Source organism: Conger conger, chromosome 8, assembly GCF_963514075.1.
Source record: "Conger conger chromosome 8, fConCon1.1, whole genome shotgun sequence".
NCBI lineage: Eukaryota > Metazoa > Chordata > Actinopteri > Anguilliformes > Congridae > Conger > Conger conger.
In genome coordinates this window covers 35,030,647-35,049,871 of record NC_083767.1, presented here as the reverse complement: position 1 = coordinate 35,049,871, position 19,225 = coordinate 35,030,647, and the positions used below count along the sequence as shown (strand labels likewise).

Below are 19,225 nucleotides of genomic sequence, written 5' to 3'. Positions count from 1 at the left end.
CCACAGCAAACGGCGAAAAGGTATTTCACGAAAGAATGAAAGGATCACTTATCAAATACCCATGCAGAAGAGCAAGGGGAAGTGCTTTTAGAAAAGCAAACGAAGGCCAGGCTCTATTAACGTAATGACATCCTAATTAAATTTCCACCTCGCTTCGTAATCCTTGCTGTTGCTCAGAGAGCTCGCCTATTTTAATTGGATGGACAAAAGGTTCCGCTGGGCTTGCGGAAAGCAATCTTTTCACTGCAGGAATTGCCGGCCTGAGACATACCGGCTCAGAGAAAACATCTCCGTGGCTGCTAAGCTGTTCCGTGCTACCTGGGGTCATTCACATTTCCTGCACCGCACTGAAAGAAGAGCCAGTTAGTACTCTAATATATCTGCTGTGTGATTACAGCAAGAACGTAATTACCGACATTTCACCTGTCGATTCAGCCCCAGTCTCATTTTAAAGTTTGAGAAAAGAATGACGACGTAAAATTAACTTAATGTACACGGTTTTCAGTTGTCTAGTGTAGGTATTACATTGCAGTGGTTCTAAAATTAAGACTCACTCTTATACACAGAGATTTAAAATTCAATTGCAATCACGCAATGCTGGACGATATATGGGTAAATGTACAGATTGCTGCAGCTTTAAGGCACTGCAATATATTACACTGCTGTGAAGCTTGTTTATTGTACCTTCAAAATAAGGCCATGATTGTACTATGTATTGCAGTACATGCCATTATCCTGAAGGAACCAATCAGTATCAGGAGAGACTAACAGCAGTGACTAGGCACTTCCAAATGATGCTTAGAAAGGTCAGGCAAAGGTCACCCCCATACTCTCCTCTTTCAGAGACCCTCTGTTATCAGTGGGCAGGCACTATCTTCAGATGAGACCTCACACAGACTATAAATCGCCTACTGGTCCATTTAGAGGGGGCAGGGGAAAGCAGGATTGAGATAACTGATAATAAAACTAACCCAGCAGGGACTCTAATGTGCACATACTCGCATGCACACACACACATGCAGCCATATGCACAGACGATAATCAAACAAAACATTTACCCTTGGATATTACCATCAATGGTATGTCATCAAAGCTATAGCCAGGTGTAAATACGGCACGGAAGTCTCAAAGTGGAGAATAATAAGCCAAGGTAGCACCTAAACCTTTTTAGAGTATATCGAAGCAATGGCAACTTTAAAGAACATTCCTTTAGGAATTATTTCACATTCCTTTGAGGAACAGGGAGACTCATTCCATTGGCACTGTCGTTCTGGAGACAGTGGCTTTTCACCTCCTGTTCCTCAGAACTCAAAGGCCTGTTCACAGAGATATAACCATAAAAGGAGAGTGACAAACAAAATGGTGCCCTCAAAATAGCACAACAAACGGGTGGCATTTAATAGGCTGATCAGTTAGGGTGTTTCATCAGGAAGAGTTTTTATATTTCAGTTATGAGGGGGAGCAGGTATTTCCTGGTTAGCATTTGCAATCTGGAGAGAGGAGGAGCATAATGGAGTGGACGGAGTATTTTCCATCTCTCCACAACCGACCAATGAGCAATGAGCCTGGTACAGAACAAATCCAACCAATGGGTGTGTGACACCCAAGCAACCCCACCCAGGCAAGAATTTGTTTTTGTGTCCCCACTCTGTTCTATGGTAAGCATTAAACGAGGGTGTTAGCTGTTAAAACTGCTGGGTTCTGAAATTGTCATTTTAAGCAGACTCTCACTTCCCATACAGAGTGTACCTCCAAGCGTGAACATTGCCCGCCATCGCCCCCATCCTGTTTCGAGGTTTTCGGTTGAACACTCCCACACATATTGCCCTGTCATGGTGCTTCCCCTCACCCCCCGCAGTCTGTGACAGACAATCCCCCCGGGACTCTCTGCGGATGGATAAACCCAGCCCGGCCTCCAGGTCTGTGCTCATTTGATGGATGGGATGCATCTGCTTCAGGGCCAGGATCTCCAGGAAGAGCCATGGCTGTGAAATATATTGGGGATTCCTGCCTGCCTGGAACAGACTCAGCACTGAGAGATAAGGGTCCGCTCGTTTCTCTTCAGTGTGCTGCCGTCTGATGCACCGCACACAGGTATTTGCTGCAGGTATATTTCTCAGTACATCCCTCCTCTCCCCCTCTTTCTTTCTCTATCTCTCCCTCTCTCAATACAGTCCAATTCAAAAATGATTTATTGGCATGAAATACACTCGTAAATAATGCCAAAGCAGGCATACAGAAATACAATAGAACTGAGTGTAAATCTAAGTGTGTTAACCTCAACAGCAACCATTACTCTCTCTCTCTCGCCCCCCCCCCCCCTCTCTACATTAGCATTAGCTGCAGTTGAGTGTGGTGAGTCACAGGAAGGTGCTAGTGTTGCAGCTACTGTCCATGTTGTACAGCATAGGCAGCTGCGTATGCCTGCGTATGCCTGCATTAACTGTACAGCTGGCCCATTTCTCTTCTCTCTTCCAACAAAACAAAACGGAAGAAAAACAACAGCAATTTGTCAGAGCTGTGTGAAGTTAACCTGTGTCTGAACACCTCAGGACCATGACTTTCCCACCTGCCTGACCTATAGGCAAATCCAGAACAACAATAACAGCACAGATTAAAAACTATGTCCGTTTTCCTGTACAGGGGCAGACTACAACACAGATTTTAACAACGACAACAATCACCCCCTCGTCGATTTGTACAGAACCTGGCAATGTTCTGTTCATTTGTGCATTCCTGAAATTCTCATTCATTAATTCCCTGCAAACAGCAATCAACATGAATGTTAAATGAAAGGATCTCTAATCCCCCCCTATTGGCCTCTGTGCACCACAGTGGCATTTAGTGCCAGAGCTCGGGAATCTCAAGAAGACCCTCACTGGGGATAATTACCCTCTCCTGCAGGACCGCTGCAGCTGGTGTGAAGATAACATTAGCTTCTGCGGAGTGTCCCATGGGATGGTATCACTTCTCCAGATGTACACACTTTCATTTGATTGAAAGAGGCCAGTCTTGGCACAGCTTCTTACAGACACATTACATCACATGTATTAGATTTAGGCATTTAGCAAATGCCCTTTTCCACAGTGGCTACATACATAAGCGCATAGATAAAGGCATAGGCCTCGAGGAACGGCAGCTAATGAATGAAATTACAGCACGAAGCTTAGAGTCACAGTAGGCGTAAGGGAGAGACTGAGAATTAAGTGTTTGAAGTGAGCCGGTGAAGATTTTTGGGGCACCAGAGATTTCTGTGTCGCATTCCAGGTCATCGTCATGTATCGACCCTTATTGGATACAATGCTAACACCTGATAGCATTAGTGCACTATGACATTTGCATTTGTATTCACATTCTTGCTGTTACTTGCCTTTCAGGCAGGGAGCTGTATATAAAAACGTAATTCTTAAGGCTGTATTTCCTACACAGTTCACCCAATATGGATGTAAAAACCCTCAAATTAAACCTGAAGGTCTGCACTTTAACCTCATAATGAATGTCTTATTTCAACTGCTTGTTTCCTGGAGAACAGAGGGAAAAACAACAAATAATGTGTCACTGTCCAAATATTTACGGACTGCATTGTACATACTAAGAGTGCCTAGTGTACTAAAAACCCATTCCGGGACCCACCTCTTACACTCCTATGACGCATTTTGGGCCCCAACCCATAGTTTAAGAAACACTTGGTTTGAGGACATAGTTTTAGTTGTAGCAGTGGTAGCGGACCCATGATAAATACTCAGAGCCCAGCATTAGGATGAACCAAGATGCGATTTTGACATGGTGATCCGCCACACTTCCTATGACTCAGCAAAAATGAATTTCCCTTAAAATAAGTGGGAGGGGCTCATGAGGGAAGGGGGCGGGGCCTTACCAGAGTTTCCTGCAAGAGGACCTGGAGCGGGGCGTGGCCTTGCCTCTCAGCGAGCTTCAGGGGCGTGTCCCCGTGGCGGTTGGCGATGCGGAGGGCCTGCTCTGCCCCAGGGCACTGCAGAAGTACACTGGCCACGCCTAGCAGACCGTTCTGGGCCGCAAAGTGGAGCAGGGTGGGAAGATCTTCAGAATGTACCTCTAATAACAAAGTCGATTATTTAGCTTGGATTTCTACACACCATCATACACACACACACAATTTAATAACCCTTATTCATGATTACATTCCAATATATACATTATATAGCACTTTAATAGGTTGACCTGTAAATTGGTTTGTTAATGCAAATATTTAATCAGCCAATCAAACTAAATGCATAAAAGCATGCAGTCACGGTCAAGAGGTTCAGCTGTTTTTCAGACCAAATGTCAGAACGGGGAAGAAATGCGATATAAGTGACTTTGACTGTGAAATAATTATTGGTTCCAGACAGGGTGGTTTGAAACTGCTGATCTCCAGGGATTTCCATGCACAACAGTCTCTAGAGTTTGCAGAGAATGACTAAAAAAACTAAAAAACATCCAGTGAGCAGCACTTCTGAGGTCAAAGAGCGCTGTTAATGAGAGACGTCAGAGGAAAAGGGCCAGACTGGTCAAAGCTGACGTTTCTGTCTTCAGAACTGCCACTCACTCGATACTGTTGTGTGTGAAAATCCCAGGAGATCAGCAGTTACATAAATATTCAAAGCAGGCACCAACAATCATGCCATGGTAAAAATTAGCACAAATGCAAAATTAACTACAGTACTGTATGTTAACCAAGAACTAAAATACAAATCCTGAATACATACAGTCTAAATTACAGTTTTGGACGCCCACGCATGTTATTAAAATATAAACATCAGTCCTGCATCCCTATGACTCCTATCATTGACAGTACATATGTACAGACACTCATGAAGACAGGTGTGACTGTCTCAATTGTTCCTGTGTGTATTGAGCAAATTGTTCTGTTTGTGTTGAGAAAGGGGGTCAGACCACTTTCTGTTGATGAAAACCATAACGTACATAGCACCATCTGTTTATACACAATGCATTCTAAAGCAGGGAGATTTGTGCCCTCTTTCAGGCACCTGTATGCAGGTTCTATGAAGCAGGACAAAGACGAGATACAGTTCAACAAGTTCTTCAGTGAGAAACAGGGAGTCTCAAGCATGCGGTGAGCAGACAAACTGGTGAAAGCATGTCATTATTTTCGACAAAAAATGAGCGATTGTCCTAAAGCCAAAGGCCTAAGGCATAATCTGTTTTTGTCTAGTCTTCTGAAGAGAAAGGCCTTCTTTCTCCAAAGTACTGACTGATTATCCTAGTGCAAACAGCTGCTGATTGACCATGGACTGAAAAGAATGAGCAGGAGCCTCCTCCAACTCAGCCAATCAATAATTATGATGCCTCCGGCTAAAATGATTACAACTGTGTGTTATTTTGCTTTGCGAGTATTTCGCTTAAAATACAGCAGACAGTCTGGCTTTGAATTACTGTAAGCACCTTGTTATATCTATCTGTTATGGTTCACACTTTCAGCATTGCATTGGGATTTAAAAGTTTCAGCTGAGAACCTTTTTTAGTGTTGATTTTATATTCTTCTGATTTTGTTTTTCAGCACTTGTTTTGGTTTTTATGTATGTTTAGCCCATATTTTTTGTGCCATCTTTTAATTCCAGGGTGACAAGTTCTGCTTGTTAGCAGAACTGCTTGTAAAGAGCTGCTTGTTAACTAAAATATGCAGACAGGACTCTCTTCTAATGCCATGTTACAAAGTACATTTTCAAGGAATTGTTATTTAATAGCACATATGTGAAACAGCGATTAAACCAATATTAGAATCCACATTCAGTCAGTAAACTGATGCATGAGGATTGTTAAATTATGCTAATCCATAATTAATGGTCTGTTAACAAAAGACCATGCAGAGGAGTCACAAATAGCAAGGGCCATTGCAAAGACATGGCTTGGTAATACATCCTATATTAATTGTTAGCTTTATCAGTTCACTATTACCAACATCAGCTGCTACCATTCTGCTTTTTAATATTCCTCAACCAGTAAAACAATAAAACCAAACCTATTTTTTATACTGTTTTATTGTGTTATGGAACTTTGAACTGTAGCCCAAAGGTCTACAAAATATACAAAGTTTATGAAGACTTTGAAAGACAGCCAGTCGACATTAGTCAACCTGAATGTTTCCATTTTACAGGTGAGAAAGCCACTTCCTCCCCAGGGCCAGCGTCTGTGTGATGTTATCTCTGGAGGAACTCTTCACCACCCTCAGCTTGGCTCCAAGCCTTACACATCCATCAGGTTAAGCTGACCGATTCACCCACTCATTTGAAAGACATCTCCATTTAAATGAGTGTCATCATTTCAGCCAACGACAGTCTGTTTCCCCGCCTGTCCGTGGAGCACCAAGACCTTAACTAGGTAATTAAATGACAAAATGTCATTAAATACCAGCTTCATTAATTAGGCAGCCCTTTGAGGCTGGTAACGGTGGCTTAAATGACTGCACGATTTGATCTAATCGTGCTGTTTATCTTCAGAAGTGTTTTAAACAGTCTGTTTAAAATGGGTCACAGTGAAGGTTGTGAATACAGCGCATTCCAACAGGGGATGTTTGTTGTCACAACCTGAATGTAGACCCATAACAGATAAAACCGGACAGGGGTCTACCCACACTATGTTGATTTTGGAGACATGAAACATCTGATGAATACAAGGTCCCTCAGCTCACACTCACCACAAGAAGATAACTGCAACTTGTGGGAAGGTTACCTCAACTTCCTCTATTGCGCTAGGTGTTATTGGCCAGGCAATACTATTGTGCCAGTGTATTGGTGGAGGTTCCAGAGCATGTGTTGCCTTTAAGCTTCAAGTCTTGTGTTAAGTAGATATTACAAACTGATACTTTATCCCTATTTTAAAAAATCTATTGCACCGAGGAGCTGGTTGGCTGCTTGCATGGCAGCCTTTCGCAGTTGGTGTGTGTGAATGAGAGACATTCATTGTAAAGTGTAAAAGTGTTTTAACATGCATGTGATTAATCAGCATCCGTGGTGAAATGGGGGATGGTTTTTCTATCTGTCATGTGAGGATACTAGTTGTAAACTTTTTAAGAATTCCCTGCGTTACCTGATAAAGTTAATGTGAATGAACAGTTAAAATTATTCTTTAACTGGAATAGCAAAATGGAGAAACCTTTTTTCAATGCTGTGAATCTAAAGCAGTTACCGAAATCTGGCATTCTACTTTACAGCAGTAGTATTGCTGGTTTTCTCTTCTACCTAATAGGTAATGGATCAATTAATGCAAGGGGTTTAAATCAGTCCTGATTAGAGGGAAAGAATGAAAACCATCAATACTGCTGACCTCAAGGACCAAATTTGAGCATCCCTGATCTAAAGTATGCTCGGAAATTTTGGAGATAAAATAAATTGCATTGCTTATCAGACAAGACATACAGTTATGATTAAGGCTGGGTGTATATCACAGAAGTAATGGGTGTCATGGATTAAGAGATTTTTGCCATACATTTGCCAGTTCTTTCTAGATTGTTTTTACATTTCCTCCATTTTTTTGTGTTTTATGTGATTTTTCTGTATTTTTGGATGATAACTCATGTAGAAGCCTTCATGCAGACTTGTGTTATTTGTATAGGCACTCACATGTTAACAATATTCCCAAAAACAACAAAGTGCAGCAATGGGTACAGATATTTGGAATGCCCTGGGATCAAGATGTCTGTCCTTGTCAGATGTTATCAGATGTATAACAGCCTCTGTCAACAATGTTGGCAACAGGTAATATTCAGTAACAAGAAGCACTCCATCAACAACCATACCTAGCAATGTACAACATGTAGTATACAAAAAGAAAAAATCTATTGCACCGAGGAGCTGGTTGGCTGCTTGCATGGCAGCCTTTCGCAGTTGGTGTGTGTGAATGAGAGACATTCATTGTAAAGTGTAAAAGTGTACAGCCCTAGTTGCTCGAAAAAACCCTATATAAATTCAGTCCATTTAAATAACATGCACTTTCTTTCCCTGATATACCGAATTAAGCCAGTAAACACACTAGTCTATGAGTGTATTTTACTCATAGGCTATTTGTTCCAAGCAGCTGGTTGCTGTCAGCTGATTTTTAGAAACTTGTTTCAATTGTTTCCCACTGCTGCGCATGAGATCTACTCATTTTACTTCATTATTTCTTCTTGATTTCTTTCCAGTTTTCCGTGATTTTCAACTACTTGCCTTGACTGCTCTGTGACTTCAGACAATATTTATTATAATATAATATAATAATATATACCCAGCCATTGTTATAGTCATATAGCCAAGATGCTGAATATGTCCTTGCTCCAATGAGGGAAGCATTCTCAGACAGCAGAGCTATTGAGTACATCATTAACCCTTGTTGTCTTAAGGGTCAAAAATGACCGGCCACTATGTTTAAATTATCTTTTTTAAACTTGAAATTTGATGACAAAGTTTGTGATGAGTGACAGGTTGCAAAATAGATTTGAGGTTCAAAATTCAATTAAGCTGCTTTATTTTAGGGGTTTAGTAAAGGCGAGTAATTTTTGACAAGGGAGTATACAGAATGTTAGACACAAGGGTTAACCTGGAACCAAAGGTCAAATTAAAACTCCCACGACTCCACAGCCTGCTAAACACCACAAAGGGAAATCATGGTCCTATAAAGTCCTGTAAATATGAGTGAGAAAGAAAAAGGGAGGGTGGGAGAGAGTCAGAGAGTGAGAAGGTGAATGAGAAAAAGTGAGAAAGACAATCAGACTGAGAAAGAGAGAAAGAGAAATATAGATGTTCCTTCTTTGTCATTACTCTTGAGAGGTTCTTTTATGTTCTCTTTCTCTCTTGAATAATTAATTACACATAACTTGCTGCTATGACAGCTTTTTCAACACCAAGTAATAAGCTTTGCTTTACAGAGATGTATTACTCAGCCTGTTTAAAGTGTGGTAGCAAGTATAAGGATAACAGTTCAATTCAGCACTTAAATAGAAAGAATACACTCAATAGACACAACATCTCCCCTCACATGAATGTGCACAGCACATCTCTTGGTAGTCCAGTCATTACTTTTCAAGATATGGTTGGCCTAATGGTGGCGCTAGAGGAAAGGTCATAGGGCGGTCAAAATCAATAGGTTTTGTCTTCTTGGTAAGATGAATGCGCATAGCAAATTCCATGGCAATCAAGCTTTTCTAGATACAGCACTATGCATAGGCTTATACATAGGCATATAAATTATGTCTGCATTAGTAGAAAAGAGCAAAGAATGTGAGATTTCCAAACATTTATTTTCCAAAAAAATATTATTTTTTGTTTTATTAAATAAAGTAACAGACCACTTTTCAGATTAAAAAAAAAACTTGATTGAGGCTATCTGAGATAACCTGGAGAGCCATACGCAAAGTCTACAGAATAACTGTGGCAAGTTCTCCAAAATGCAAGGAACATCCAGATTGTCTTACAAGATAAAACTACAGGACAGTTTACATAAGTGAACTGGTGCGCTTTTAAAGGATGGTCACAACAAATATTGATTTGATTGAATTTGTATCTGTTTAGTGCTCTTTATACTGTAGTACATTTTTCAATATTTCATAACATAACATAATGGCACGAACAGGCCTTTCAGCCCATCAATTGCGAGCCTTTTCCTACAACTAAAGTGTACCTACTGCTTAGTTTGCCTAAAGGTTAAATAATATCTTGAACCATATCATTACATTACATTACATCACAAGGCATTTAGCAGACGCTCTTATCCAGAGCAACTTACAGTGACGTGCAGATTGAACACAGGAACAAGTGTCAAGAGGACCCTAGAGGACAGTATGGTGAGTCCTAGCTTGACCATACAGACACAATCAGAACCCTTGAAGAATACATCAACTAGCATACAGTTGCAGCTAGAATACCCTGAGTATAACAATACAATAGCTAATACAAAACAACACAACAATATCTATATATAAGTATATAAGTGCCATTATAGTCTATGGCATATACAAGGCTAATCATGGTAGTGAGGTAGGGAGGGAAAGGTGCAGCCGGAAGAGCCTGGTCTTGAAAATCCCCAGTGTTTCCACTACATGCCCTGGCCACAGTGACCTCTGTTTCAGTAAAAGAAAATGTCCTAATATCTGTGTGGAATTTATTCCTTGCCAATTTCCATTCAATTTCATTATTTTCCGAAAGCATCTTCACTTTTTTTTACACGTGTTTATGACTTTCACAGTACTGTACATGGGTCACAAATTGGAAATTTGGTCTGATGGCGGCACTACAGGAAAGGTCACCAAAAATCAATAGGTATCTTCCTCTTGGGACATAAATGTGCACAGCAACTTTCAGGGCAATCCGTCCATTACTTTTCCAGATACGTCTGTCAAGGACGGAAGAACATTACTGTAGGTCATTACTGTACATAACCTCCTTGGAGGAGGATGTAATTAATCTGATCTGAAATCAAAATAATACTCTCGTGAACTATATTTTCAACAATAAAATGTTAGTGTGAAAAAGGACACAGACTAAACTTATTATTACACTTTGACGTTTGCCATATTTGTTTTGAGAGACATTTTGTATGCATTATTTATTGTGGAAGATACTGTAGATGAAATTGTATTTCTGAGGTTTTCAGCCTGTAAGTGCCTGGCAGCTGCGTTTTTGACTCACATGATTAATGACCCTTAGATTAAAATATTATTGTATTAAATAATACAGCTTTAGTAGGCAGATGACAGCAGTATAAGGAATAGCAGTTTAAACAAAGACACTGCTTTTACAGTCGTCTTTACAAAACAAACATTTAGGTTGATTGTTTATTTGTAGGCACGCTTTCATCTAACCTATAATTTGGGTTCTACCACTGGGAAAAAAAAACTAAAAAGAATATAATGTCCTTGAACTGAAATCTTATATAAAAGATGACAAATACACAGCCATTACTGCATTCTGTTTCCATGGTGATATAAGGAAGGAATGGGAATGGGAGGAGCTACCTGTGGACCTTTATCCGCTGACTTCCATAAATCAATCAAAGGACTGACTATCCATGCCAAAACACCAGTGATTGGCTTAAACTGAGCCAGCTCCTCTCAATCTGGGGCTCATGGGGACATGCAGGAATTGAGTGGTGGTGGGGGGGGGGGGGTTTCCTCCCACAGTCCAAAGATATGCAGGTTAGGTTGATTGGAGAGTCTAAATTGCCCATAGGTATGAGTGTGTGAGTGAATGGTGTGTGTGTGCCCTGCAATGGACTGGTGACCTGTCCAGGGTGTATTCCTGCCTTTCGCCCAATGTATGCTGGGATAGGCTGCGACCCTGTTCAGGATAAGCGGGTTAAGATAATGGATGGATGGATGGATGGATGGATGGGGGCTGCTACTCCACTGATAATGTGGTAACAGCCCAAATTCACTGGAAAACTATCATTCACTCTCAGAGTTTCTCCAATGAGATACATCTAAAAAGAGAGTCAAAAATCTGAGGGTGATATGCAGACCTAATAAAGATATATGAAGCAAAATGTAAGCAGTGTACCCTGGTGTCCCAAAATGGCTAAATTGTGCATTGCTGCTGTATGTCTAGGGGTATCTAGGGGTCCAATCCAAAAATAAAATGTGTGTTTGTCCATTATAAAGCAATTTGCACGTTATGGTGGTTTAAGTGAAAAATGTCTATTTAATTGAAAAATAATGTAAAAGAAATGAGACACACAGTAGTACACACGCCTAAATATGTAATCATTCAATCTTATAAGTTTCCTTCATGACAAGATTTTGCTTTTGCCATGAAAATTAGTCTTCAAAATTAGTAAAAGCTTCCAAAACCTGAAGAAAACGACAATTACAACTTGAGTGTCTATACTGTATATTACTGAACAACATTGTGGATGACGGTGCTGAAGAAAACAGTTAGCAGTTACACTCAGCCCTCAATCTCTGTTCTAGGTTTACAGTCATGCATGCCATACACAGTTGGAAAGCTTTTTACTGTCCTCCATTATAGGAAAATACAACCAGAATGATGAACTAAAAACATTTTACCAAGGCGTAAATAGCAACTGGGGTGCTATGCGTGGCTGATGTAAAAGCCTACCCTGGCTTCCCATTTGCATGTTTATTTGCGTGTTTATTTCTCAAAAGGATTGTTCAAGACAATAAATGACCACAGAATCTTGTTAAAGGGACATCTCTGTGTATAAAACCAATGGTAATATTATACAATAATTCCTCTTATTTTGTTCAGTGAACAGCATTTTATAATGCTGTATTGGAACGCCTTCTTTTTCTTGTTGCAATGACAGAATAAAAAGTTTTGGCACTGAAAGAATATTTTAAGAACGCTCAGATAGATGCTGTTGTCTAATGCGTCATGCTAGTTGCAGATGAGACTGGGCGGGGGGCTGCTTGTTAACTAGCCGAACTACACAGCAATGGCGGCACTTAGAAACAGCCACCCATCATCGACTAATAAAGCTAGAACACAGTTTGTTGGTTCCACTCATTGTGTGGTCGCAGGAGCACTGAATGTTTGAGTTGAGCAGGCTCAGGACACCAGCACCAGGAACTTTAGAGGGCTTGCATGGATGTGGTTTTAAGGGGGCAATTAATTTTATAGGGGTGATATGGGTATTTCATAACAAATGTGGTTTGTGTCTTATTTTGACAAATGAGATAGTGCCATAAATATGTTGTTTATAGGGCACTAAATATTTGTGTGAAGCTTTACACCAAAATATTGTTAAGGTATTTAAAAAAAGCTAAATGTATAAGGCTGTATCTGCTTGGAGCCCATTCACGTTGGTATCATCTGAAACATCTGAAAACCTCTCAGATAGAACCTAACAATAATTCCAAGGTCATGAGGAGTGAAGGGCCTCTTTTGGCGAGCCAGAGTTTGGTGACCGGTGGAGACTCACCGCCCTCCAGGTCTACGTTCCCCTGCAATCCCAGGAACCCTCCTGCTGGCATCTTCTCCATCAGAGCTGAGGTCAGGACCTGGTCCAGCAGCTCGGGAGTGGAGATTCCAAAGGCCTGGAATCACAGGAACAGGTATGAGCCATGCAACCCCCCCATTGCACTCATCCTTCCCAGTGTCATCTTCCCCATTGTCCTGGAGGGCACTGTATTGCCATTTTCTGTTTAGTAAGTAGGCCTAGCATCTTTTATGCTTTTATGTAGGTTAGGAATCTGAAATGGTGGAAGACCCTAATAATAATGAAAACAATACATATAATTATATGTATAACATGGACACACAGTTATACAGACACACGTACACACTGTAGTGAGTATCCATGAATGATTAAAGAATACGGTTTGATTAGCACAGCTGCACTTGCACTGATTATGCTAGGCCTTTATAATTGCTTCTTTCCAAATTAGCAGATGCATGTCCTCTAAGTGAATTTGACTTTAATGAGGTCCCATTAACAAAGATTCTTACCTCTTCCAAAGTGTATGGGGATTCAAGGATTTCCAGTTCATCTTTTTCTACAGACAACATACCAGTTTAAACTGCAGTTTGCTGAACTCCAAATATTTCACATGGGATTACTAGCCATGTAAATGTAAATGTAATTGTAAAACTACTATATCCCCTAATTCTTTTGCCTCCAAATATGATTCTTGATTTTTATAACCCAAGCTGGGTTTCAACTTCCAACAGGTTAGATATAAATTTAATACAAGCAAATCTGACATTGAAAGTACATTTGACTAATTGTGTATTGCTTGCACCCCCACACGATAAACTCCCCTCTGCCACACATCTTAAGCTGTTGTCATGATTATACACTCAATTCATGTTAATTACAGAGCCTGTCACTCATGACAAGTTTGCAGATTTAATGGCACTAATGATAATTTCATGGAAGGCATTGTTTCAACAAAGCTCTGATTTTGTTCAAATATTTCAATGTCAAACATTGAGACATTTGACACCATGCTCAGAATTACTGGCTATGAAACCATTCGTTAGTAACACTCAATATTATATTATCTTGACATGTGTAATGACATAGAGGTTAATTCTGATGAGTGGCAACATACTTTTCTAATTATGCAGCTATTTTTCATATGCAAATGCATACCACACACAATGACATGTCATGAAACACAAAATACAATTCCTGAATGTCAAACAATAATAGGAGTGTGGTTCGCTGATAATCTCAGTTTTTTAAATGGGTTTTTGTTGTGCAAAAATGATCAACATCATGCCATATTTGTCAGGTTTCGTGTTTTTCACTGTGTTGTATTTTGTCTTATGTGCGTCGTGTTTCCGTGTTTTAGTACCCTCTGTGCACACTGTAGTTCTTTCATTCATTGTTATTCCTTTCACCTGTGTTTTCACTTCCTGACTGTTTCCTGATTACCATTTCCTCTTGTTACCTGTATGCCTCATTTTGTATGTCTCATCACCAGATTGTTATATGTTTATTCCATACTCTCCAGCGTTTATTCTTGATTGATTCCCATTCGCAGGGGGGGCTGGAGCCTATCCCAGCATACATTGGGCGAAAGGCAGGAATACACCCTGGACAGGTCGCCAGTCCATCGCAGGGCACACACACCATTCACTCACACACTCATACACCAATGGGGAATTTAGACTCTCCAATCAGCCTAACCTGCATGTCTTTGGACTGTGGGGGGAAACCGGAGTACCCGGAGGAAACCCACGCAGACACGGGGAGAACATGCAAACTCCTCACAGAGAGGCCCCCAGATCTCCTTGCTGTGAGGCGGCAGTGCTACCCACTGCACCATCCGTGCCGCCACTAAATTAAAATATTACATAGAAATGCACTCATTAAGAGAAACGCCCTGTAAAAATGTTGAGCTAAAATTTTGTGCTCTTCTTCCCAGCCCTTGACGTATGTAGCATAAGGGCAAAACAGAGGTTATATGACATAATCAGGATACAGATCACACATTAAACAGGACTACACAGATGCCTGTTTCTATACAATATGCGTAGTTTATCGACCTGGCCAAGTATGCCAGCACTTGATAAAAAACTCTCAACAGGTTATTGGCTGGGTTTCACAGCTATAAGGGTTACATGAAGTACTGCAACTTTATTGATTTGGGAGGTACTTGTTATGCCAGGTCCTAAAAGACCATACTGAAATGTTTTTTATATTTTAAATGTGCTTTTTATGAACTTTATCCCATTTTAGAATGCATCGTTTGTGAGCATGTGCTCTACTATGAAATAAATGCTGTAAGCTGCTCGATAGTCCTTCCCTTCATTCCTGAATCTTTCTAACTAAGGAGGATGTATTTTTTGAGTATTGGGACAACCCTGTTCCTGGATATCTACTGTCATATTGGTTTTCCTTTCAACCCTAATTTGGTACACCTGATTCTGCTAATTAGCACAGTGTGCCTTGTTAGGGGCAGCCGGTAGCGTATTGGTTAAGGTACATGACTGGGACCCACAAGGTCGGTGGTTCGATCCCCGGTATAGCCACAATAAGATCCGCACAGCCGTTGGGCCCTTGAGCAAGGACCTTAACCCTGCATTGCTCAAGGGGAGGATTGTCTCCTGCTTAGTCTATTCAACTGTAAGTCGCTTTTAAAAAAAGCATCAGCCAAATAACATGTTTTATTATATAAACACATACCTACCGGAATGTAAACCTACAGGAATGTAAATCTCCAGCAACAGGGTTGGGCAGCCCTGTTTTAACACATAGGGGTGGTTAGTTCACCCTACTCTCTCACCTGCAGCATGAACTCCAGGGGGTCTGCCGCTTTCTGGAGGAGCCTTGCCACCTCGCCCATGGTTGAGTAGTACTGCAGGGTAGCCTTGGCCTTCGCCGTTCCACCGCAGTACAGCGTCACACCCACTGCACCTGGGGGGAGGTCTACAAAACCCCACCAACACACCAACACACCCTTCACAAATTACCCAACTTTAATCACACCTTTCAGTGCACCTGTTAGAACCATACCGTTAATCTCATCTATTAATTAGCACACAAATGAGCACAACTTTTAAAACACCTATTCACATCTATTGTCATACATTTAACCATTTGCATATCCTTTACTCACACCTGTTAGCATATATCATCATGCCTCACATTGATTAGCACCACCATTAGCATACCATCAATCACACCAATTTGCACACTTTTAATTACACTTTTTTTCAGACCTTTTATCACACCTGGTAACAGAACATTAGAAGACCATTAAGCACATCTGTTAGCACACCACATAACACCTGTTATAATTTTTAAAACAGACACACACACACACACACAAACACTCACACACGCATAAAAGAACAAGCACAAGGCCACATGCACATACACATACACACAGGAGCAAAACCAAACAGAAAGAAATTGAAATATATATATAACCTTTATTTAACTAGGAAGTCACAGTGAGCCTAATTTTGAAAAGATAGCCCTTCCAGCCAAAGCATAAGGCTTTGTAGGTAAGGCTAGTACAGAGCACAGGTGAGTATACTGCTGCTATGCTGTACGTGGACTGAGTGTACAGTTGTATTTTGTAGGTGGGCTGGTACAGGTGTGAAGACTGTTGCTATGCTACAGGTGGGATTGTACAGTTGAGAGTACTGTTGCTATGCCACAGGGCGGCTGATACAGTTGTTATGCTACAGATGGGCTAGTACAGTTGCTGTACTACAGGTGGGCTGAGTGTGCAGTTGCTATGCTACAGGTGGGATGGTACAGGTGAGTGTGCAGTTGCTATGCTACAGGTGGGCTTGTACAGGCGAGCATACTGTGGGTACAGGTGGTCTACTGTTGCTATGGTGAGTTAGGTGATTCTTACCTGCAGCTTTCACACAGAGTGTCTGTTCATTCCAGATTTCAGGTTTCACTCGTATCTTTTCCTTCTTGCTTTGAAACTCCACCTCAACATCTTTACTGTCCACAGACTCCTTCAGCAGGATATACACCTCTCCTGGGTTCTACACAACACACACACACACACACACACACGCACACACAAACACATTGTACACCTTTCCCGGTTTCAACAGAACAAGACAGAACAAACCTATCAAAAATATCAATGCAATACAACAAACATAGCCAAAAAAAACTAACACAGCAAACCCTGCACAACAAACAGAGATAGAGAACATTCGTAAATGTGCAAATGCAGCACAGCGGAGTGACAGTGTAGCACCTATTCCTACTACTCATTATAAGGGTGCAATTACAAATAAGGGTGCAATTACACACTTATTACAAAGTAACTACTACACAACATGTCCCATCACAGCCTGTGAAGGCATCACATCACTTCTTTGTATTTTGAAGAACTGATGTGGCAGCTGACTGCCAATTTTAATTAATTCACTGAGGGATTGAATCTGCCCATGATGCAGAACTTCACTCCCTCACTACCCCAGAGTTTTGCTCTCGATCTGAAATTAGCAAAAAGCTGATTAAGGAATAAGATCTGCTTAAATCAGACGCTCATTCCTACCTCCACTCTGGGGTGAAAAACAAACCACGTATCACAGGATCTAAAGATACAAACAATGAAGAAAGACTCTAAAATATGTCCCCTCAATATACATATGCATTTCAGAGTGTGTATTCATTGTTTTTACATATATTTGCTTCCTGTATTTCCCACCATAGGAGGACTTGCAGTGAGGACCTGTTATATGCCATTGAAGCCATCGGAACGGTATTTGTTTGGGGTCCAGGCTGGTTGTCCCTGGTGCAGCATACTGGATTTAGAACAGTGTACAGTACTTGAAATGTAATTGAAAAAACACCCAACAATGCCAGAGCACATCTGGCACCCTGCATTATATATTTCCTCTCTGAGGGAGTACAGATGGCAATAGACAGATTCCTGCCCTTTTAGACCGAGTCATCGCCACTGCAATGACACACTTCTTTGGAGGAGGGGCATCTCCATGGAGACTGTATGTAGCTGTCATCACTTCCCTGCCGACGACAGTTTGAACCGTCGCCCCGTGAAGAGGACTGAGCTCAGAGGAGCAAGACGAGGGGGACCCTGGCCCACTTTCAGCTCTTCAGTTTGATTCATCTCAATGCAGATTAATTCAATTCAATTAACTTCAGTGTAGTTCAAACTATTTTGACTCAGTTCAATGACATTCACTTCAGTGTAGTTCAAACAAATTCAACTTTGTTCAATTCAATTCAGTGCAATACAATGGTATTCACTTCAATAGAATACATTCAGTTTCACATTATTGGGGTCAACTCAATTTTAGTTTAGCAAATTCATGAAATTAAATATGAAACCATTAATTGAAATGTCCTGATACAGAATCTCATGTTTCTTGAACTGATTCAACTAAAAGGCTTCCCTAAGGTTGGCCACTCCTCATTGGTCAGGTGAATCACCTGACTCCATGTGTTGAAAAAATGACTTCTTAGAGTGTACACTGGAAGCTGTGGGTGTATATTACAGCACAGAGTCTGAAAGCGGCTGGCTCCTTAGAACCAGACTCAACTTTTTAGTCACAAAATATAAATGGGGCCATTTTCGGGAAAGCCCTATCTGTAATCATCAAGCGGTAGGCATTGCCATCACTCTGATAGAGCTCAGGGAACGGGGATGAGCCCCGAGTCGGTCTCAAAAGAGCACATACATACACACACATACACAATTTACTGTCAGACACTAGGGCTAACGAATCAATCGCAACCAGGAAATGCGCAGGTTTGCAGGTTAGCAGGTTTTATTCATTTCCAAGCAGATTAAACAGGCATGGGTCAATTGCCAGCAAACTGATGCAATAAGGAGTTGAAGTCACAAGCAAATGTTTGTTAACCAGAAAGCAGTCCGACCAGGCAATAGTAAAAAGGAGAATCCAGGAATCGTAATCATAATGTTCAGTCTGAAATCATAAACAGCCGATCAAAATGATGACCGAATCAGAAACCGAAAAACAAAATGGATGCTGGAAAGTCAGAGGTAAGCACATGATCTGGCAAAGGAATATGAGAAACAGAGGGGTATAAATACACAGGTGAATTAATTAAACAGGTGAAACAAATGAATGAATGGGAGGACTACGGAATGAGCTGATGGAAAAAAGACACAAGCACAGAACAGGTAACAGAAAACGCCAAAACAGAAAACTGTAGTATGACAATCTACAATTTACCAGGCAACACCTAATGCAATGGTTTACTTGAAATACACTCACTGAGCATGTTATGAGGTAGACCAATACACCAGCTTTTTAAGGCAAATATTTAATCAGGTAATCATGTG

The 19,225-nt window shown here is 40.9% G+C and overlaps 1 protein-coding gene across 1 annotated transcript in view; it reads right to left on the bottom strand.

The window, feature by feature from the left end:
* LOC133134451 (uncharacterized) overlaps positions 1-19,225 on the bottom strand; it is a 71,460-nt gene that overhangs the window by 36,620 nt on the left and 15,615 nt on the right. The window contains exons 8-11 of the mRNA XM_061250648.1: positions 16,787-16,925; positions 15,704-15,846; positions 12,892-13,006; positions 3,878-4,074 (exon numbers count right to left, since the gene is read on the bottom strand). Coding sequence (XP_061106632.1) covers positions 3,878-4,074; positions 12,892-13,006; positions 15,704-15,846; positions 16,787-16,925 — 594 coding nt within the window. The remainder of the gene's footprint in view (positions 1-3,877; positions 4,075-12,891; positions 13,007-15,703; positions 15,847-16,786; positions 16,926-19,225) is intronic.